Source organism: Aquarana catesbeiana, linkage group LG05 (assembly GCF_042186555.1).
Source record: "Aquarana catesbeiana isolate 2022-GZ linkage group LG05, ASM4218655v1, whole genome shotgun sequence".
Classification (NCBI taxonomy): domain Eukaryota; kingdom Metazoa; phylum Chordata; class Amphibia; order Anura; family Ranidae; genus Aquarana; species Aquarana catesbeiana.
Window position 1 is genome coordinate 365,193,397 of NC_133328.1, and position 23,989 is coordinate 365,217,385.

General features: G+C 38.8%; 1 protein-coding gene across 1 annotated transcript in view; it reads right to left on the bottom strand.

The window, feature by feature from the left end:
- Positions 1-9,473: 9,473 nt before the first annotated feature.
- BCL2 (BCL2 apoptosis regulator) overlaps positions 9,474-23,989 on the bottom strand; it is a 249,175-nt gene continuing 234,659 nt past the window's right edge. The window contains exon 3 of the mRNA XM_073630928.1: positions 9,474-23,254. Within this exon, the coding sequence (XP_073487029.1) occupies positions 23,120-23,254 (135 nt within the window). The 3' untranslated portion in view covers positions 9,474-23,119. The remainder of the gene's footprint in view (positions 23,255-23,989) is intronic.

Sequence of the window (23,989 nt, forward strand, 5' to 3'; positions counted from 1 at the left end):
TTAAATGGCCTGTGAAGATGATCCATTGAGGTCCATTAGTGGTTACACTGCTTAGCCCATTAATTTGAATGGGAGTTAAAGCTGGAGTAGCCGCATTGACATTAATGGACCTAGATGGATCACATCCATGCCTCAGAAGCATGAAACATCCTCCCATTCAGATAATACAGAAAAGTCTTTGCCGAGCTAATGAACATTAACTTGCAAAATCAGTAAATACTACAGTTCTAAATATAGCAAAGATGCATTTGCCCTTGAAATTCAGAGAATCGTCAAGTAATTTAAAGCCTGTGACAGCATGTGTTTGATGAGTTGGAGCCCAGGGACTCCTATTCTCATTTAATTGGACTGTTCAGTACAGAGTAAGCACAAACTTATCATGGTGGGCAGCTGTCTATGCTGTCATAATGAGCTTCCCCTAGCCACACTACTGAGTACCCATCAGCCCCCGTTTAGCCTTTCTTTCCAACACATGTCTAAATCTTGTCAAACAATGATTTTATCTCCTACGTTTGATAATAACAAATTTGTCTTTTGACAGTAATTTGACAAGTTTTCATGTGAGTATTTTAATAAGATAAAAGCAGCTCTGTGTTGTAATGATTGCTATTAATGGTTTAAGACTGTTTTGAAAGCATAATGATAATTCCGGGTGATATTTTCTGTCACTGCTGACCATCAGGACTTACCTTCTGCTGTAAAGATCAGGTCCTTTTCTGAGAAGTGCATTAGCATTAATCAATGCAGGAAAAAAAAAAAAAACACAAAATAAGGTTGTATTACCTTGTTATAAATGAGGAAGTCTCATACATATAGTAACATCTACACAGTTGGCAGACAGCCCAGGTATGGCATCTTAATATTCATCTCCTAGTTCCTTAAACAACCATGGAATATAATTTTTGTGAGCTAGAAGTTGAGGTGCAATCAGGACCATTCTTTTTGTCTGACCAAGGAACCCTGAAATTTTAGCCCACCATGGCAAGCCCCATGGAAAAACTCAATTTCTTGCAATCGTGGCTGTACTAATTATTGTGTACACTAAACAAAGTGTAGGCACACACATTTTTACATTATTTTAGTTTCTTTTGTACAAGGATGTAGTACTTGGGTAGGAGGTAAGCAACTAGGGCAACTGCTAAGGAGCTGACTGGGATAAAATCTGTTCTTATAGGTGGGCACTCCTCTGTAAACCAATAGGACTGATATTATGTTATGCTAGAATAGATGAAAGGTTTTAAACTGCAGATTCTCTTCTGAAAGTAGTGGTTTCTAGGTGCTCAATAAGAATGCCATGTAAAGTAGCCCTAGTCATATGCAGGTAATATACATCACACCAGGAACTTGTGAGACACATGGGTTCAACAAATCAGTGTGAATGGTGCGTATAACATGGCAGTGTTTGGGGACCTTCCAGTATCTCTTTCACTTAATTATAACAGTCTTCTTACCGCCTTTGTGATTTTCTTGAACACCTGAGAAAGGGTAATATTGGCAAAATAAATGTTAAAAATAAATGTTAAAATAACTGCAAGACATTTGCAGCAAATTTGCAATAGTTATGTTTTCCAGTTTTAAAAAAGCATTAATAAAGAAAGCAAAGAAAAATGAATTTATTTAGAATGTCTTTGCTATGTACAGGTCTGTAGAGACAACACAGGAGGACCATAATTGTTCTGGCAGTTAAAGTATAACTAAGCCCCTGGTTACACCGGTGTGACTTGTCATGCAATTTGACTAATTCAAATCCCATGACAAGTCGCACCCTATTGTCTGCATTGGAAGCGGTTAAATCGGTGCGACTCCGGTTCCGTCGTCAAGAGTCACACCTGTTTTGAAAGTAGTTCCTGCACTACTTTTTGCAAGATCAGGTGCAACTTGCATAGACATCTGTGCATAAAGTAGCAGTATCTCTCTTGAAGTTTCTGGCCAATAGTTTGTATCCCTGAGGGGTTTGGAGAGAGACTTTATTTAATTACTTTGCTATGTTCCCAGATGGATACACTCCTTCTTGATGTCTGTGGTTGTGTGTGATGGTGGACTGGGCCGTTGGGCACCACTTTGGGGGTTTTCCTTCCCGGGAGCTGCGATGCGCACTTGGGACCCTCCCCTTCCCCCTCCGCCCTAGTTGACGCGGGCGATCGGGTGGATGTCCTCACTGCGCATCGACGCCACGCACTCAGGGTCCCGCGTGTGACGTCGCGTTGACGTCATGACGCCGCGTGCCGCTGTTTCTATCTGGGCGGCTCTTGGTGGGGAATTTTGGCGCCTTATGCCGGGCGGGCGGTTTCCGCTCAGGTACGGATGCCCCCTCCCCCAGTCAGCCGTCCTGCGTGACGTTGGCGGACACCCATTGGACACCTGGGACTACATCTACACTCCACCCCGTGTGGAATGGTTGGATCCCTGTTGAGCGGTGTCTACCGCTACAGCATCACCGGTCAGGCCACACGGTTACTCACGCTATATTCAGGTAATCACCCTTCTACACCATCCCCATATACACCTATACATTTTTTGGTAGTTTGATTAGTAGCTAGTGCATTTTTTATCATTACTGCACTATTATGGAGCACCATCTGACATCTTATCACTTAGATCACCCTACTTTTGTTACAACACCTATACTATAGTTATTACTGGTATACCATCATGAATTATCATGTGATCTTCCCCACCTTTTATCACCCCTTTTTTCCAACATACATCAGTATTACCCCTCTTTTTTTACCATTTTTATTATTTTTATTTTTATTATTATTTATATTATTTTTATTTTTATATTATTTTACTTTTTTGTTTACACTCTTTATCTTCCAGGTAATTGGGCTGTCACCCCTCAGTTATCTCCCTCCCACACGTTATTTCCTCACTCTTGTCCATGGGTTGTGCCGCCTCAGCTCCCGGGAGGATGCGTGTTCCCCAGCGGGCCCGGGCCCATTGCGCCGTCGCATGCCATCACAGCTCAATTGTAAGTTGTCTACGGGTGCCATTTATTTTCAACATCGTTACCATTCATCAATATTTCTGCTCTCCTTGCCTCTCTAGCCCCTGTATGTGGCAATTCCCCTTTGTTCAATCGGCCAGTTTTACCAACTTATCATATGTTATGTTTATAGATTATTGCATCTGCTCCTGAAGATTGGAGGTATCCATGAAACGCGTCGAGCTATAGAGATGCCCTTAATACCAATTTCATCCAAGAGTGATATTCTACCATATGTTTATGATTTTACTTTTCCATATTGGCCTTTACCAATTATTTTATGAACTTATTATAATGCGTGAACACAGAAATGTATATCTGGTGGCCGCCCTCTCCTTTTATTATGTTGTTAATGTCATGTACCACTCATGTCACCTATGTTATTTTTGTTACGATATGATTGCTATATCTAATAAATGGTATAATCAGGATACTGGTTCATGTTATGTTACTATGTACATGCCATAGCACTATGTGACTGGGCTAACTATCATTATTTCTGTACACCCACCAGTCATTCTCTGCTCATGTTGTTCTATTCGGCCGCATGCTTCATATAAAGTCCCAACTTCTCCTCCTTTTTTTTTTTTGTTTATTCAAATAGGGATGGAGGCCACCTACGGCGGATGCCCTGGCCTCATATAAAGTCCCACAATTCCCCCCTCTTTACACAAAGTAGCACAGATGTCTTCTAAGTCGCAGCTGAAGTAGCACTGAAATGCTACTTGAAGTAACACGATTTCAATGTCAAGACCTCCTGCTTTCAAGCTCTCTCATCTCCTCCTCCCATGCTCGTCTCCAGGATTTCTCCAGAGCCTCTCCCATCCTCTGGAACTCGCTACCTCCATCTATCCGGCTATCCCCTACTCTTGCTACCTTCAGGCAATCCCTGAAAACTCATCTCTTCAGGAAAGCCTATCACGTCTCCAACTAATCTCCTACCACTTCCACCAGCTCATTCCCCACAGTTACAACCTTTTGTACCACCTGCCCCACCCTATTAGATTGTAAGCTCTTCTGAGCAGGGCCCTCTTAATCCTATTGTATTGTATTGTATTATAACTGTATTGTCTCCCTTTTATATTGTAAAGCGCTGCGTAAACTGTTGGTGCTATATAAATCCTGAATAATAATAATAATAATAATGAGACTCGCAATCAGTGTGACCAGGGTGTAAAGGGTAAACTTTTTTTTGTTTTGGATAGACTGGAGAGGGATTAGAACACCTGTCAGTTTTTATTGCCATCTGTGCCCTCGTTAGGGAGATTCATCCTCTATAACTCTCCTGTTTACCATTGTCATTGAAAATAAAAGAAAATCACAAATTTTGGGCTGTCCACAGAAACAGAATAGAGGGGAAATCTTCGAATGGGGACACTAGTTCTAGTGACCTGGGGACCCCAAGGGATTCCCTTAATTTGCAACCTCTTCTCACTTACTCTCCCCAATGGGACACAGATGGCAAAAAAAAAAAAAAAAATTGACAGGTGTTATAACCCTCCCTTATGCAGGCCATACACGTCGAATTTCGAACAAATTTTCTTTTCAAAATCAGAATGTTCGTTTTTTTTGTCATCCGATGATGCCATCATTGATTTTCGAAATTTGGCCGACCAAGCCTTCAATTTCACCGCATGTTGCTACAGAAAAGAATTTTCGTGGCCAGGAATCTTCTTTTCTCTCCGTAAATTTTCTTTTCTTATTACATTTCTCGCACGATTCTCCCATCATTGATTAGAAAATTGTTCGTTTTTCTAAAAATTTCCAACATGTCCGATTCCTAAAATTTGATTGCCGCACTAAAATCGGTTGTTGTTGCAGCCCACTAATGGTGCGAAATTCATACGAAAATTCTTTCATACGATTTTCGAAAGAAAATTCTTACGAAATTCGAACCGTGTATGGCCGGCATTACTCTATTCAAAGTAGAAAAAAAGCTTTGCCTATAGTTCTACTTTAGGATTTGGAGTCGTCCCTGCTGATTGATACCCCGAAAAGTAATACCGTGCTGTTAGTGATTTGCTGAATGTGTCAATTGCCTAGTAACATTTCCCAGATATCACCTATTACCGTTTACAATTAAATAAAACTGGCCTTTAAAACCTGTGCTATGGCTGTTTTATTGCTATTTGACCATAATCACCAATTATTGTATACTATATGTAGCACTCTCTAGTGTGTTAGAAAGATAGTGTTATGTTTGTTTTTGAGAGTAGGTACATTTACAGGCTTGGCTGTGTTTTAATCTGGGTTGAGAGTGACTCAAATCAGAGCTGGTGACTCACAAGCAGCATCACCAAGACCTCCCTCTTCTTTCCAGAGCCTTCCAGAATATCGTGGAAAGAGAGGAGGAGAGGGCAGGTGGAGCTGCTTGGGGTTTTTTGAGGAACACTGACCAATCCCCAACTTGGATTGGCAGGGGGCAGGCCTGATTAAATACCTAGGGCTGGGGAGGAGTTGTTCGGGAGGAAGCTGAAAATGGAGTGCTAGGTTGTCGTGGCCTTGGAGGGAGCTCCCCAGTCTGGGGGGGTGACCTTGGGCTCAGGTTTGGGTGTGGACAGGACCTTCTAAGAACACATGGAGGTGTCCTGGACAGGAGGCACAGGAGCAAGGAGAAAACAGCAGGAGAGAGGACTGCTGGGCAAGTCTCCAGAGAGGAACAACAGGTTGCAGCTAAGAGGGCTGGTGGGTGACACACAGTCAGGAAGGACTGGAGAGGCACGCCTGAGAGGACTGGGAGAGTGCAGTCTGGAATAGGTGCAGAGCCAGTGGAGTGGCCTGTGGTGGCACGGGCAGTGGAGAGAGGAAGCTGCAGCCAGAAGGGCTGGCAGGGCCTGAAGATTTGATACTGGGCTCAGTAGCTACGTGGACAGCTAGCACTAGGACTACCTACATATTTTTCTACACCAAAGGGACCTGATGTTCCTGCCTCCAAAGGGCATTCATCTTAGGCCTGGCTGAGCCAGTGTCAGGCCTAAAATATAGTGCTAGCTGGTCCTGAAAGTGCAAGCAAGTAATGTGCTGGAGGTGTTGAGGAGAGATAGTATGCAAGCAAGTGATGTACCGGAGAGAAGAGAGGTGTATATACTAGAGTTGTATATAGTCTCAAGTCCCTGAATTGTTCATAATCATCTCATGAATTCCCTATCCCTATCCAAATGTATTCCCCTCAATAAAAACAACAAAAACAAAGTTCAAGGACTGGTTTTGTGCCTTGCTGGGCTGGGTGACAGACGGACCACAACACTCAGCAGCCCTCAAGAGGGTACCGCTACATATATATGTATAAATATACATTCTTTTAACGAGATGAACTATTTCATTAAAAAAAAAGCACAGAATGCTGTTATGATGCCTTTGAAGATACAGTGCCTTGAAAAAGTATTCATATCCCTTGAAATGTTCCACTTTTTGTCATGTTACAACCAAAAACGTAAATGTATTTTATTTGTTTTTTTATGTGATAGACCAAAACAAAGTGGCACATAATTGTGAAGTTAAAGGAAAATGATAAATGGTTTTCACATTTTTTTTACAAATAAATATCTGAAAAATGTGGCGTTTGTATTCAGCCCCTTTACTCTGATACCCCTAACTAAATTTAAGTGGAACAAATTGCCTTCAGAAGTCACCTAATTAGTAAATAGAGTCCACCTGTGTGCAATTTAATCTCAGTACAAATATAGCTGTTCTGTGAAGCCCTCAGAGGTTTGTTTAGAGAACCTTGGTGAACAAACCGCATCATGAAGGACAAGGAACACACCAGAAAGATTATCAGGGATAAACTTGTGGAGAAGCATAAAGCAGGGTTAGGTTATAAAAAAATATCCCAAGCTTTGAACATCTCACGGAGCACTGTTCAATCCATCATCCGAAAATGGAAAGAGTATGGCACAACTGCAAACCTACCAAGGCATGGCCGTCCACCTAAACTGACAGGCCGGGCAACGAGAGCATTAATCAGAGAAGCAGCCAAGAGGCCCATGGTAACTCTGGAGGAGCTGCAGAGATCCACAGTTCAGGTGGGAGAATCTATCCACAGGACAACTATTAGTCATGCACTCCACAATTCTGATTTTTTTAGAAGAGTGGCAAGAAGAAAGCCATTGTTGGAAGAAAGAAGTCTTGTTTGCAGCTTGCAAGAAGCCATGTGGGGGACACAGCAAACATGTGGAAGAAGGTGCTCTGGTCAGATGAAACCAAAATTTTACTTTTTGGCCTAAAAGCAAAACGCAATGTGTGGTGGAAAACTAACACTGCACATCACCCTGAACACCCCATCCTCACCGTGAAACATGCTGGTGGCAGCATCATGTTGTGGGGATGCTTTTCTCCAGCAGGGACAGGGAAGCTAGTCAGAGTTGATGGGAAGATGGATGGAGCCAAATATAAGGCAATCTTGGAAGAAAACCTGATAGAGTCTGCAAAAGACTTGAGACTTGGGCAGAGGTTCACCTTCCAGCAGGGCAACGACCCTAAACATACAGCCAGAGCTACAATGGAATGGTTTAAATCAAAGCATATTCATGTGTTAGAATGGCCCAGTCAAAGTCCAGACCTAAATCCAATTGAGAATCTGTAGCAGGACTTGAAGATTTCTGTTCATAGACACTCTCGATCCAATCTGACAGAGCTTGAGCTATTTTGCAAAGAAGAAAGGGCAAACATTTCACTCTCTAGATGTGCAAAGGTGGTAGAGACATCCCCAAAAAGACTTGCAGCTGTAATTGCAGCAAAGTATTGAGTCAGGGGGCTGAATACAAATGCACGTCACACTTTTCACATATATACAGGTAGTGTCATGTCACAACTGAGTATAAAAGAGAAGAGAGGCGCCTTCTTTACATCTAAGTATGCAGGCATCCGGGGTAAAGCTGTCCACATAGACCGTCCTCCTTACCGCCATTGTCATCCCTTCCACGCTACACTCCACAAGCGTTTCAAGCCTCGCTTTCAGATCGCTGTCCTGCAGGGTAGTCTTCCCGGACTACTATTGCAGACTGACAGCGATGAGAGCCGACGGTGTGGATGACGGTCTATGTGGACAGCTTTGCACCGGATGCCTGCATACTTAGATGTGCCTCTTTTAATCAACCATGTGAGTTGCTAAATGTTGTACCTTTATTAAATGTAACCATATTGCATACACTTAGAGGCGCCTCTCTTCTCTTTTATACTCTGTAGCTCCTTCTGGATTTTGCTTCTAATCCCCTTGTGGATGAACATTTTATGGTTGCACAACACATTGCTATAATCTTTTTATATAGACTATAAACTGAAGGATTTATGAATAAATGGTTGTGGAACAAATCACCTGAGTTTCCATTATTTCTTTTGGGGAAATTCGCTTTGATATACAAGTGCTTTGGATTACAAGCATGCTTCCGGAATGAATTATGCTCGCAATCCAAGGTTTTACTGTATAGAATTCTACCAACCTGATTTGAGCGATGTACAGTTTGTGTATAGCTATGACTATATCACCAACCTGCAATGCATCTATGCTGCTTCAGCTCTTTTCTGGGTATCTGGCTTAATTGCCAGGTACAAGTAAACAGAACTGATTCTATTGGCTTGTGTCAGATTCTGTAGCCAGCAAATGTACATTGCAGCCAAGTTACCAATGGAACAAAGAACCCTACAAGCAGATTCAGCAACCGATATGACCATATAGGGGGTGTGACTGTAGAAGGCAGGCAACCTTATACATTATATAATACAAATGTTATATGTAGGGCATAGGCCAGAATATTTCTTCCCATTACTCAGTGTTAATGTATAGACCACTGTGATATTTACATTTTGCAGGCTCACACAACAGTACAAATGCTGACACTTGTAGTCCCCTGCTCACAGGACTAAATGCTCTGTATGATTTACTGATGCAGAACTCAATCATACATTGTGTGTGGCTGCCAGGTGAACACACCACTGGCGATACAGTGACGCAATTCAAAAGTGGGGGGTGGCAGCATAGTTGTTTTTCAGCTCTGGAAAGTTTGCAAATTTAGAGGTATAGCCCAAGCTTAGAGCTTCATAGGATACAGGGGGACAAAGGGAGTTTGTGATGGTATTGTGCCCTAATGGCTCCCCGTGATGACAGCACCATCTACCCTGTGCAAGCACAGTTAAATGCACAGCCTTTTGAAATGTGAAGTTTTCTTGCAAAACTAAAAAATTATATCTTTCATGGGAGTAATTGTTGCTATATAAATCATAAGCCCCATTTGCCGTCATTCATAGAGGGGATAGTAACAATAGCTAGAATAGGTATATACCATGACTGGAATAACTAATACAGATAATGAATCTACTTGCTATTTCTTGTCAATTTATCAAATACCTGTCATTTTCCATTCATGTAGCTGTCCTGGTTAAATAATCATAACTAAGTAATTCGTATCCACTCGGCATAAGCAAGGGACAAAAAACATATCTGAGATCATAAGAAATATATGAACACAAATAATGTACACAAACCACACTGTTATGTGATCAAACACAATTTTAATGAAATATTTTCTCATTTTAAAACTGACTGTGTACTTAAAAACAAAATCTAGATATTGCTACTTAAGGTCACAAAGCGCGTAATGTCAGACATTTTCATAAAGCAAAGTCTAGCTTTACATTTAAAATGCAAATGATAGCTACACAGTACATACATTACAAAAAATATATAAATATGTACATACAAATAGAAAGATACAAGTGATGCTACACAGTTACAGCATGTTAGTGATGACAATACAATGTACATTTACTACTGATCAGTTTTGTTTGTATATAAGCTTAAACCTGCATATTCTTTCCCCTGTAACATTTGACAAGGTAATTCCTTTCTTTAATTTACACCCATCACCTACACACAATGGAGAAAGCCATATTTGGGGGTGGCCAATATTTCACCTATCAATTTTTAAATGGCAATGCCACACAGGATTCACTGAACTGTTTTGGGTGGGTGGTGAAGCATGGAGTGTGTCACGTTATCGTCTTATTGTGCCATCCACCTTCATTTTATCTCTTTCAATGATCTCGACCTCTGGGAATATCAGAAAATAAGGAAGAGGCCACAAACTTATTAGAATGGGTCTTGTTGCTGTGAAAGCAATGAGATTTCACAAAAACACATTTTTTATTCTTGTAGTTTGGGTTAGGAGGAAATCAGGCATTGGATAAACATGAGGCTGACCTTTCCTTCTGTGAATACTAGATAGCTGGCTGTTCTGTCAACCTGCTTGGCTTATTACAGAATGTTGAACCATTAACTCAGAATGGTCAGTGGCCCAGAAAAATATTGAAAGCCGTGTATCAGCATTACAGCAAGGCAACTTATAGTGTCAGAAAGAAGCCAGCAATCATAACACCTCCTGATGAGCTTACCAAAGTTCTGGAATAAATATGCTCAAATATAATACCCAATGAAGACCCTATCAATAAAAAATCCACCTAGATATTATGATGAGTACAAAAGTATACATAAGCTGCTCCTAGAAAATGATCTGGGCATTAAGCTGCAACACAAGTTAGTTATATGACTTCTGTACCCCTGTTCCAGGGATGTTCAGTTTTGGAGGCCAAAGACTTCCAGATGAGAACTTCCCCCAGTTGGTCTACCTTTATACTGTGTCGGACCCATAAATGATTATGTGACATGTTGGAAAAACCATGTTGTGAAACTGAAGGAGGGTAGGACCTTAAAAACGGCATAACAGGACTTTACTTTATTAGAAGATTCACTTCACCCAAATCTGTTCAGTGAATTTTGTGAAGACTTAATAAATGTTAGCCCACCTCAACAGTACTGGCTACCATCACTGAGCTTAGGTGACAGGTCCACTTTAAAACTATCATGTAAGGCACACAACCTAATAAAGGCACTGGCTTTGAAAGGAGAGTGGGCTATTTATTTTGTCATTTCATCAAACAACCTGCTTCTCAGTTCAGTTTGCATTGCAAATATTATCCTATTAATGACTTACTTTTTTGCATTGCAAATGTTATCCTATTAATGACTTACTATAATTAACATGGTTAAACATAAATGATATGATGTGTTTCCCCTTGCAAACACAGGGCCAGGTCTGGTGTCCCAGACTCAATGAAAGGGGGCTACACTAGAAAAATGGAACAATGAAGCAGAAATGTAAGCTATGCCTATTGATGGAACATTTCAATAAGAGTAATTACTCCGGTTCTGTAGGCACACTTTGAAGTTGGTTACATTATTCCAAGCAGTTAAAAATCCATGTTTAGAAACAAATTGCCTGGACAGGTGACCACATTTCTATATAAGCAAGTCTATGGTATTAAAATGAATATAGAAAATATCACAGAAAACAAAAGTGCAAGCTGAGACTTAAAACTAAGTGACTACGGAAGATATTTTCTTAGTGCATGTGTATGGAAAAATAAAAAGGCGAATGTGAAATGCTAAGTTGTCCACATTTATAATAACCAAATCATGTACTATATTAGACAATTCAATATGTCAGGGAAAATATACAATAAAGCATTGTGTTTGCCAGGGATGAAAAGTGGTTGAACTAGTCAGAAATGCTTCCTTACATATGATTGGGTTGTAGTGTGAGTTGTCATTTTATGACTCTAAAAAAAAGCTCTCTGGGTGATCTCTGCATGTGACAGTCAATAGATTTGTATGAACACAATCATTAGACACCATTAAATGTCATTCATCTTCTCATACCTGTTAGAAAAATTGTAATTCATCATTAAAATGAGCAAAAGAGTAGAGGCGCCTACTGCATTGGAGGAGTCTACCACTAAGATATGACAAAAGTCCTAATTTTCAGTTTAGAAACAAATTGGTCCTAGTGAAGTTCTTCTTTTATATATTTCCATAGTGGTTGCTGCCATACCAATGCATGGAATTATCATTAATTGCAACTTACAGTATTTAATAGATGCTTAAAAAGTACTGATCTCATGGGGGTTCAACGTGGTGATTATTTAACTATAATAAGCATATACCATTCCACACATAGCGTTTTTCATGACAATTTTGGAGCTAATGGTAAAAAAAGCAATCCTTCACCTACTGCTTCAATTGTTTCCCAATTTGAAGTGATGAAATGACTAATGGTGGTGTTTAATCAAAGCGATTGCAATGGCAGTTGAAAGGTATGTTAAATGTATTTTTTAGTAGTTAAATCTATTCCTATTTCAATCATGTGATCACTCTGGAAAATGGCCAAAGCCATGGATTGCAGATGGCTGAGAACTGTTGAAGTTCATGAAATTGTACTTTCAAACAAAAGCCAACTGAAAACTTTTAGAATAGCCACATCTCCAAGTGTATGGCCAGCATTAGGGTTATAGATTTGCAAAGTGCCATTTTTTAGCATGCATCTATTACAAAATAAGGTTAAAAAAAATCCATGTCCATCATGTTTAAACAATGCGGCTCCTGTTCGAGCAGAACGCTGATAGCAAATTAGTCAGCTATGGTCATTGTACAGCAACAACTGTACACAGATAATTTAGTGTAAACTTATCCTAAACATAAATTGCATATTAATTATGTTTAAATGAATTTATCCCCAGGCGTTTCATACATTACTGCTTCATTATCTCTCAAGTGAAAAAGCCAATTATTAAGATTCACCACCTACTAGATTGAGAGCCAGTGCTGGGTGCTGAACAGATACAAGGGTTGAGCTATTATAATATATATACCTTAGAAAACAACAGAGTCAGGTTACTACCTTTGTCAGTTAAAAGATCAATAACATGTTTCAGTAAAAGAAATATGCCATAAGCAGGTAGTCCATGATGAAGCTAAAGATTACATTTTTCTTTAACAGATGTAAAATGAACATACTGAGAAAGAGACGGTATGGTACATTAAATAGCTGAGCCTGACAGATCCACATTTGGAAAAATAAGCGCATTTTACTTGTGTCAGAAACAGGCAATATAACTGTAAGGATGCTGTTACATACACCAGAATATTTATTCTCTACTAGAAAGAGTTAATATCAGTATATAATACAACAATGATTGATAGACATAGACAAACACAAACCTATCATCCTGCACTGTGTTAAAATACATGGTTTTATTAAGCAGAGAGGTTTATGGCTACAGGGAAACATTATTTGTTCAGGTTTAACAGTAGACCAGTATATCATTATCTGTTTCTGTAATGAGGAACTGATTGCATTTGGTTTGAAAACAAGAACATCAAATGCACAGTGGAGCACCTGACAATGGGAATGGTTAAAAAAAAATCAGAGGAAATAAAGCATATGGTGTTGTCTGCAAGGAATATGATAGGTTGTTACTGCTGACGTGGACACTTCTTTTCTGCACATTTTTATAGATAATTCTAAATGTTCTTAATGTTAATTTCCAAAAGCACAGTGATTGTTTTTCTTATCCTGGCTTCGGCTCCCCTGAATGTCGTACAACCAGGCATAAGGACCTTATGATCTACCTATTGAATTTTTTATCTGTAGTGGCATGTGGACTCTGGGGTGTGCTCCATTACATTTATAGCAGGACTGACTAGTCCTAAACCCACAGCTGAACCAGGGTAATCATTGTGTATGAAAATACGTAGTGGTGTTTTTTAGAGGTGAACTCCATAAAGACTATTGGTTGTGAGCAAAGTGCTCACAACCAATAGTCACATAGTCATATACTCACCTTACCCAATCTATTGACCTGCTACTTAGTTGTTATTCCTGAGCATTTTAACAATACTTAAATATATAGGTATAACTCATCATAGTTTTCCAGTCTCACATAAGCTCATTACGAAATTTTTTAAAAAGCCAGTCTGTGAGATGTTTCAGTCTCTGAGCGTATATTAGAATTAGGGTTTATAATGGTAGATAAGAATGAGGAAGGGGGGAACAGAGGTAAGAGAGGAGATTTCTATAGTAAACCAGCTTTGTTTTAAAGTGAATATATGGCAATATGAAAGGATGTAGACTAAAATTCTAGGCACTCGTGGGTCTTGCAGAGGAGGAAGATAAATAGCAGTAGTGTTTTTATTGTTAATGTTTCGATGAAGCTCAGTCCATCTTTCTGAAGTCTTGAGATTTATATGGATTTCTTTGTGGGTGAGCACCTGGGCATTTACTTCAAATATAGAGAGCCGTGGCTACCCTTGGAAAGGTTTAGGCTAATATACTGTATGTATATGAGTACATGCAATATGTGGCCCGAGTCAAAGATTACAGTATACAAGTGGGCCCCTGCAATACTTATGAAACAAGATTGAGAGGTCTATTTATATAAAAAAATAACAATACAAAAAAAAGGTGCAAAAGTGGTTGCCTATAATGATCAATCAAGTCTCTTGTTTCATTTAACTGAAAACAAATTGATGAAATGCGAACACTACAAGCAACAATATTTTTTTACATTTTTTATAACTAATTGAGGATCACATAGATTCTACATACTGAAAGATAGTGATTCACTTATTTATGTGGCCTTAAGTAGAGGAAGTACACCAGAAAGAGTTTCTGGTATTCAGCATATGTCCCAAGTCCTAGCAACTAGTTTATATTTGAAGCAAATATGGTTTAGGCTACATTACTAATTCTACATGTAGTATACATGCCACTCACTTGTTTTACTCATCAGTGTGGGTCAATTAATCTCAACCCAGGGATTTGAACAAAATTAAATATATGAAGAGGGTGACGCTCTCGTTACGTACCCCTCACCATGGGTCAACTTATATATTTTAAGTTATGTATACGTTTATTGTCTGTGCCCTCAATTGACAATTTACAGACAATAAAGGAAAACACATCATACAATATTTGAGATAAGTTGACCCATGGCGAGGGGTACTTAAAAAAAACTTCACCCTCCTCATACATTTAATTGTGTTTGAATCTCTGCTTACCTGAGGCTGGGTTGTACTAAATGCAGATACTTACCCACCCAATAGATCCAGCAGTGTCCTGCTATGATTGCTTGGGTCTCACGCCATCAGCTGCTTCCCAATAAAAGTCATGGAGAAAGATGTCTCTTCTGGATTTGAGCAACTGTCTCCCGATGATGTGCCACTGGGCCCACCCCCTCCTCATTCCATAAGAGGAAGGCAATGCCACCTGGAACATGTAAAGTACATATTCAAGGAGGCAGCACAACATTCTTATCAAAGTGAGAATGGAGGATATGGGGCAAGCTAGAATATGTAAAAGAAAAGGCAAAGAAAAAGAGAGGGGGGTTTTCATGTAGCGGCAGAGGGTGGGCGGAGAGATATGATTTTCTTCCCATTTTCTCCACATTCTCTGAATCCAAGTTTTATTATTTTACAAATCTCTTGAGGTTTTTTTGTCCTGACATAACTCTAAAGCTGCTTTCACAATGAGGTGCTTTACAGGTGCTATAGCGCTAAAAATAGCACCTGCATAGAGCCTGTAAAGTGCTTCTCCTCTCACTCCAGTGTGAAAGCCCGAGTGCTTTCACACTGGAGCGGTGCGCTGGCAGGACACCAAAAAAAGTCCTGCAAGCCGCATCTTTGCAGCGCTGTAGAAGCAGTGTATACACCAATCCTAAAGCACCCTTGCCCATTGAAATCAATGGGCAGCGCCACCGATTTCGCCGGCATAGCAGCGGTGCTTTTAACATTTTTTCGGCCGCTAGCGGGGGTTAAAAGCGCCCTGCTAGCAGCCGAAAACCTCTGCAAAAACGGCAGTAAAGCTCCGCTAAAAATAGTGGCGCTTTACTGCCGACGCCCCCAACGCCCCAGTGTGAAAGTAGCCTAACTGTAACCTAGAACTGCTCCAGCAATAGTTTCTTTGTGAAATTCTCCTTTCATAAACACTGGTGCAAATTAAAACCAAAATACAAAAAATATATAATAATAGATCTGAATTAAGTCAGAATTATCTGTCCAGGTGTGCTATTCTATGAGACTCAAGTAGAAGGTGTCAAATTAAAAAAAAAAAGTGATTTAGTCTAAATTTACAGTTAATGACATGAAGACTGTTAAACCTAAACAAGATAGTTGCCTTGCATCCATGACAAGAGAGTAATGTACTTCACACTAACCAATTTGAGCAGCTTCCTTAGCTGTCCCTAAAAATATACATCAGTATAAATTCAAATTATATTGGCAGTTTAGCAGCACAGTTTACAAATCTTTAGCTATAAAAACGTAACAAAATAAAGAATACTCTGATATTAGAACAACTGAAAGATAAATAATTATTTTAAGTTACCAGACACTGATACGAACGGGCCGCCAAGATCCTGACCCCCAAGTAAGATGTGGAGGACCAGCCAAGTAAGAGACTATTAGAAATCTCTTTTTGGTTATGTACTGCAGCCTCAGTGATACTGCTGGAACATATACAGTATATTCTCCTAAATCAACCCTTACAAAAATCTTCTACAACTTAATGTGAAAGATCACCAGTTTACACTATAATGTGGTGAACAGTTCACTTTATATTACCAAAACACAACTCCAGTTCCTAATGGTGAAAGAGCAGCAAACCTATATTCAGTTAAACGACTGACTAGGTACAGGTTTATCAGTTCACCTTCTTCTTCATGGTCACTAAGGTACTGTGCACATTAATGGTTGTCATATGTTTTCCCATCTGTCATCCTACCCTCTAACCACAAAAAAATGCATAAAAGGTAGACAGCATTCAGTATAATAAAGCTGGTACATACACCAAACAGATAATAAGGTAAGGTAACTAACCAATAAGATGTTTGAATAAAGGCATGGGGCTCAGACTTTTCCCCGTTCAAAATCAACAGTTCATATGCAGCTTTCTCAATTAAAACAGGCTGGGGTAAGGTCTTTTAGTTTTTTTTTGTAAGAATAGGAAGGCTTTTACAATCTATTGCCATATCATATTAACCCATCTGTATGTTAAGTGAAACAAGAATTATGATTGTTTTAGTGGATAATTAGGCTATATCGATCTTTTGAAGTAAAGTCCATGGCTTTAGTATTAAAGTTTTACTAAATCCACAACAGTAAAGTCTGTATATGCAGTAAAGCAGTAAAGCATGCTTGTTATACTCACTGTGGAACCTAAGGGAATAATCCATTGCATTGTGTAAAAAGGCTGTTTGATCCTGTATGCACTGATCCTCCTCTTCTTCCACTGACTCCAAAACATGTCCAGATAATACAGAGTTAGTGGAGTCAGGCTGCACATGCTCAGTTTGGTGTGTATTGCTAGAGAGGAATGTTTTTCTTGGGAGAGTGCATGTGATCAGCACAGGGCCAATCAGCACTGTCCAGACAGAGGGTCAGGGGGCCTGCATCCAGACAGGGCGGCTAGTGCAGTGTGAAAACTCCTCCTACAAACTTTAACCAGGCACCGATAGAAGTCACAAGACTGCTATATACTACTGAGAAATGGTATTTAGCAGTCTCTATTTACTAAAATGGTTGCATTTTCCATGTTCTGTGTACTGTGGCAGACCAGACATGGTGAATGCAGGTCCTGGGTTTAGTAACACTTTACCAAAAGCCACAAGAGTTTTATTTTGTAATTTCATCCAACTCTCCATCTCCCCTTATGACCCATTTGGTGTGTACATAATGATGCTTATTCTCCCCCAAAACTGAATAGCTGCTGCCTGATCATTATCTCTTCTTTAAGTGGACAGTGGAAAGATGGGAAAAAAATCACATATCAGTTACTTGTCAGTGCTAAAATGCTTGTTGCCTTATATTACAGTTTCTAATGATATCATGCAGGGCCGGGTTTAGTTCGACAAATAGTGAACATGTACAAAGGACTGGCAGAGATAGGAAATGGACTTTTCTTTACCCAGCTCAAAAGCTAGTAATATTTAGTTCACTACTTAAGTTCAATTTACATTTAAAAGGCAAAGAAAAGTGGCATAAATTAAAGGTTACATGCATATATTATGAAAGCGACTCTATAACAAAAATAAATACAAGGATAAAAGGTTTCCCAGAGAAAAAGCTAATTCCTTTCCCACTGCTAAAAGCCATCGATCAGCACTACAAAGAGAAGAAATGGTCCCTGAAGTCTCTGCAGAAAGCAACGCTTCCAGAAGTGGCGATCTCCTGTGCCCCCACTGTGCTCAATGGTTCCTCCAGCTGACCTCTACGTCACTAAAGGACACAGTAGTGTCCCACAGCACACATAATAGTGACCTCATTTGCTTAAGTCTGGAAAAAAAACATATCATGCACTGCAAAATTTTAAAAAATAAATGCACGTTTTACATGCTGTGGCGCAAATGCTGTGGTGTGAAAGAGCCATTAAGAACTCTTTTTATCGTAAACACATTTTTTTTTAATTTCTGCGATTGCTCTCTAATTGGTTCAAGTTCTCTTTAAAGGAGAAGGCAAGATTTTTACTGCACGCGAATTGCAACTCAGTCTGATTAAGGATAAAAATAATGGAATGTCACAGTATTCTGAAAATGCAAAAAACACAGGCAATTTTCTCACCACTCTTGTTCAATTCGTCTTTGATGACGAACCCCCCCCCCCCCCCCAAAAAAAAAAACAAACAAACATATGACTTGCTTAATTTGCTGTTCAGACCCAAAGATATCAAAATGGATAACCCCTTAAAATACTTTTAATATATGGTAGTGGTTGACATATTGTAAGAGACTTGCATAAAGGGTTCTATGGTACACTCTATGCATTGCATAGGAACTGTCAGCCCTATATAATGGACAGTGAGCCAATGGATTTGGGTTTCAACAACTACACAAGTACTGTCAGTTATTTCCTTATATATGTAGGTAGGGTTGCAAATCCAGCTAGCAACAAGGGTTCCAAAATTTTGAAGTCTGAAATCATCAACAGTAGCCCTTTCATATCAGGCAACAAGCATTTTGTCTAACTTGGCTTGGTATCAAGAGTTATGTGACCATATTTTACCCCTATAGCTCAACCTCTACCTATGGAACATTATGCAAATTGTATAATCCACTAAAATATATTATTATGGCTGATAAGAGTTTAATATTGGGGTAAACACCACTATGGGTTGTGGTTACATTTCAGGTACATATTCGGATCTCTATATATGAGACCTACAGAAAATTACAATCAACATGATTACCAGCCATTCCAATATTCACTTTTCTTCTAACAGTTAAAATATAATAAATTGCCCAATTCTGAAAACAGTATGTACACTTCATTCCCACACCTCCAGAACACACAACATTCTTTACAACATGAAATAAAAAACTGCCACTCTATAGTACAAATGTAATACATATAGTGATTTCTTGGAACAATCGAAAGCAACATAAATGCTGAGATGCACACTGGTAGGAAGGAAGCAGCATTTCTTCTACATAGCTAAAACAAGGTCCTTTACATTTTTTGATTGTTATACTTACAATGCCAACACCATCACAAAATTAGTACATGCTTGTTAAGGGCTGTGTAGTACATATAGTCCTCTCTTGACTACTGCATGCCAATGGTTCTCTATGACTGGAACCTGAGAAACATTGCAACCTTTGGCTACTATATCATACAAAGATAGCATGCACATACATTGGATTCACAGCCCGTTTCTACCTGTGGTTACCATTAGTATAACATAAAAATACAACGAGGACAAACTTTTAGTGGTGTTCAGTCATGCACAAATATATTTGCATTATTAGTCATTAATTCAACCAAATGGATCCTTACACCATATTTCAGAATGAACCACTGGTATTTTTTTAGTTTGTACATAGCAAAGAATATAAGATAGGTAATCTGTATGCTTCTTTGAGCTACAATAGTTTACCCAAATTTATGTCTAGTAATCTTTTGAATGTAGAAGATTAATTTATGTATGCGGACTGAACATTTCGGTTACTCTTCCAAGTCCTTATTGCTTCTTGAATTTTTGGTTAATTCTCTTCTACACGTGACTACATTCCATGTGTATTAGAGATGGAGTCAGGCGAAAACAATTTTACAGTGAGTGCTAAGTCAACTTTAGTTAGAACCGAGACATTTAGACTTTCATAAATGAAAGCTATTTAGACCCTACTACTCGCGAAGGGCACAACTAAAGGCTTTTAACAAAAATATGCTTTTTCTTAAAAAAATATATATGTATACTAGTTTTGGAAAGAAAAATAGTATGCTTCAGAGTAAAATAAGTAAGGGCTTCTATTAGGACGAGAGAGTAAATAGGGCAGTAGAAGCATTGGCCAATGTGTATGCCTTGACATACAAAAAGAACAATTACTCTCTGTGGAAAACTGCCACTTGAGCGCATCTCTCCTATTGCACAATTGTTTTTCTAAATGTTACAAATATGAGAACAAAGAAAAAAACATTGTATTCTCATTAACAATTCAAAAACCTCAAAGTTATGTTCTAATTCAGAATTTCCCTGTGTCAGTTCTTAAAAACCACAGACACATACAGTCTAGGAATTTCACAAAATACTGTATGCGTAAAGTGGAGCATAGTATTTATTAACTGAAATAAATCTAATGTCCAGGGCTAGTATACATCAAGATCTATGGACCTGATGTGTTCTTGTTGCCCCTAGGTGAATTACTGTACCGTAGTATATAAGAAACACATTGATCCCCATGTTTGACATAACATTGTAAGGACACCATCATTTGGTTATATGGCATGTGCTGTTACATGATGATTTACATTCTACACAAGGTCTAAATGTTAAATCAGTGAATGTAATCACTCCATGCAGACGCTGACTTTTCATAAGCCAGCAGCTAGATCTGACTTCATTATATCGTTTATATTTTCTACTCAACTATTTTAGCAAAGTCTGCCTGAGTTAAAGGAAGCATCATGAGTGGATCTGAGATAACAATGGACTTTCACTTTGCAATACAGTGACAAAATCTACAGTGATACCATATGGAATATTGAAATTCTTATGTAAAATCAGCTGCCACCCTCTTTCCTACTTTTTCCATTGGTGTTCTCAGTTCAAACTCCTACTAAAAACATAATTTTTTACTTCAGCCTTAGGTAGAGTGGGCTTGTGACTCTCAAGCGAATGGATTATATACAGTAAACAATATAGACTATAGCAGGGCTTGTTTGCTGGCCGGGATAGAAAATAGAGACAAAGATGGCAATAGGAAGTGCTCCTAGAGGCCTCCTTGCAAGGTAAAAGAAGATGGCAGGTGATTCAGCCTTCCAACATCCACTACAGTTGAAATATCAGTTTTTAGTGGAGTCATCTTTAAACAAATAACAAAAATATATTATATTATATAGTTATTGGAAATGTGTTAGTTTAAAAAAGCAACTTTTTTATGATAGTGTCCCTTTAAGGAAGTTCCACCTTCTATTAGAAATGAACTTGAATAACATCTCTCTGTGTAGCAACTAATTGCTACCTTCTCGTAGCATCCATTGGACACTTAGGGGTTGATTTACTAAAACCGTAGAGTGCAAAATCTGGTGCAGATGTGCAAGGTAGCCAATCAGCTTCTAACTTCAGCTTGTTCATTTAAGCTTTGATAATAAAACCTGTAAGCTGATTGGTTTCTATGCACAGCTGCACCAGATTTTCCACTCTCCAGTTTTAGTAAATCAACCCTTACTGTCTATATTAGACTAGGGGAGCAAATATGTATATGTAATAGCACTGGCAGGTGCCTCATTATATCACAACAGCAAGCATGCTAGATGACCTCTGCAAGCATTGTATTGTTGCAACAGATAAGAGGAACTTAGGGGAGAAGAAACCCACAATACTGCTACTTGGAAAGTTGTTTTTCTAGAGTCCAGATCATAATATGAAAAATGGAAACCCCCTTCAACAAACAAGGTGCATTTTTTAGCTAATCAGCTAATCTCAGTCAGAATCAGTTTTAAAGAACAATTGGACCTATATTAAAATAAATTGCATTTTTACTGCAAATATAGACTAACCAGCAATCAAACATTAATGGATAATGCAAACGTAAAAGAAAAAGTTCAAAGGTAACTTCTAAATAACATAAAATGATCTACTGATGTAATACAACAAAACATAAGCTTATTTTTTTTGTCTGGTTGCCAGATATGCCTGGCTTTCCTACCAAAGCCAGAGGTTTGGATACTACAACTCAAAAAACCTTGTGCCTTAATCCAACTGGACCTGACACCACCACAAAGTTTGACACAAAGTTATGATCCCATTTTCAATGTGATCATTATGGAAACAAATACCCCCATATGAACGATGCTGAAGGCAGAGGTCTCAGAGGTTTGACATTGTTTACAAAAGATTTCTTTTGGTAACTGGATGGAATCACAAGGGTCACAGCTTTGTCTGAAAGAGCTAATTTAGCTGTCAGGATCCAAAAAAAGCTGCGTTGCATGTTAACACTATACTGCCATCATTGCTTTAATTGGTCTGATAATATCTTCACATCCAATTGGAAATGGTGTGTAGAAAATATGCTGTTTTACATATGATAAATATGGCATAGTTAAGGAAACTTCAGTAAGACTCAATCAGAGGAGTGGTCAGAGGGGTTATTTCTGTTAATTGTCATGTAGTCTGTGCTCTTTAAGGCCTATTGATCTCTCAGACACACGTGAGAATTGGCCAATCATACTCATCTTTGCTACTCCACTTAAGGGTTCTTACCAAAACTGCCCTTTAAGTACTGAAAAAGTCATTAATTTCAATTAGAATATGCCTATATTTGTTTTGCTGTTCTTTAAACAGTGTTGAATCCTGGATTTAATCATGGCTTCCATTAAAAAATACTGATGTTCTTTAAAAGCGATGATCAATAAAACCATTATGACAGCCAAAAAGAGTTAGATAGAGTTTTAGTCTGTATTATTTTCATGTTCTGGCTAAACTTGTTTGATTTAGATACAGATTTGCATTTTCCAAAATAATCTGGCAACCAGACATTCTGTGCCTGGTAATGGAAGTTAGGGGTAGAAAAAAAATTAAAGTGACAAGCAACTAGTTACTTTTCTAGCACAACAGGTATGAAACTCTGATGGTGAGGCTTAACATGAAATGCAAATAAATTCAATAAATATAACTACAAAAAGAAAACACATCTAAAACAAAGAAACAAATCCTCCTTTGGCAGTCATAGCTGATTTGACAGTTGGTCCATTAGTCTTACACGTAGAAGTGTCCCTTTAAATAATTGACGTTAGATTAGAGGCCGCGCACATTATCACTTGTGTCCCAAATAGGCACCTAGAGTGATGCATGCTCCAACGACGGCAATACTTAGGATGGTCTTGATGGACAGCCATGAAGGATCAAATGGTGGCTGGACACTGCTGCCATACAGTTCAACAAAAGCCTCCTGCAAGACAGCAAAACAAAAAATTAAGTTAAATATACCCCTAAAAAAAGGTGTGAATAAATTAAAAAAATATGCATCCTTCTGCATAAATTAGTGTATGTTATAGATTTCTACAGAACTAAACACATAACTATACATTATTATCACATTTAACCATGTAGTATAAATTATGAAATAACATATGAAATATAAATTATTTCATCAAGATAAAATTAATGTAACAACCAATTGGATTCTTGGTAATCAGAATGTAAACCACTTTTACACATCCAAAAGCTACATATGTATATGTGAATATTTTTAGCACTCAAAATATGTCATATTTGCTCAGTTTAGCTAGTCCTGGGATCCAGGCATCTTAGCTCTTAGCCAGACACCACAGCCAGGTCTTAGACCTTCCTGTAGAGTGCACAGCAGTCAATTAAAGAGCTTCACTACAATTTTATGTAAAACCAAAGAGCCAGGTAAACAATGCTTCCTAGAATTTACAGCTGGTGCCTAGCTGTTGAAGTTTTTTCTAGTTGTCAATGGAGCTGGCTCTAAAAAACAGATAGACAAGTGTTTGACAGGTCTCCATAGGCATTATGGTTATTTTCCTTTTAAAGTACAGCTCCGCCACCTCCTAAAATACAGATACCCCCCTTGCCCCCTTCCCCTTCCAGATCTCAAGCCATTCTGCACTGTTTTCCCCCACTCCATCTCTTTACTTAGCTCCGTGGCACTGATTGAGTCCAC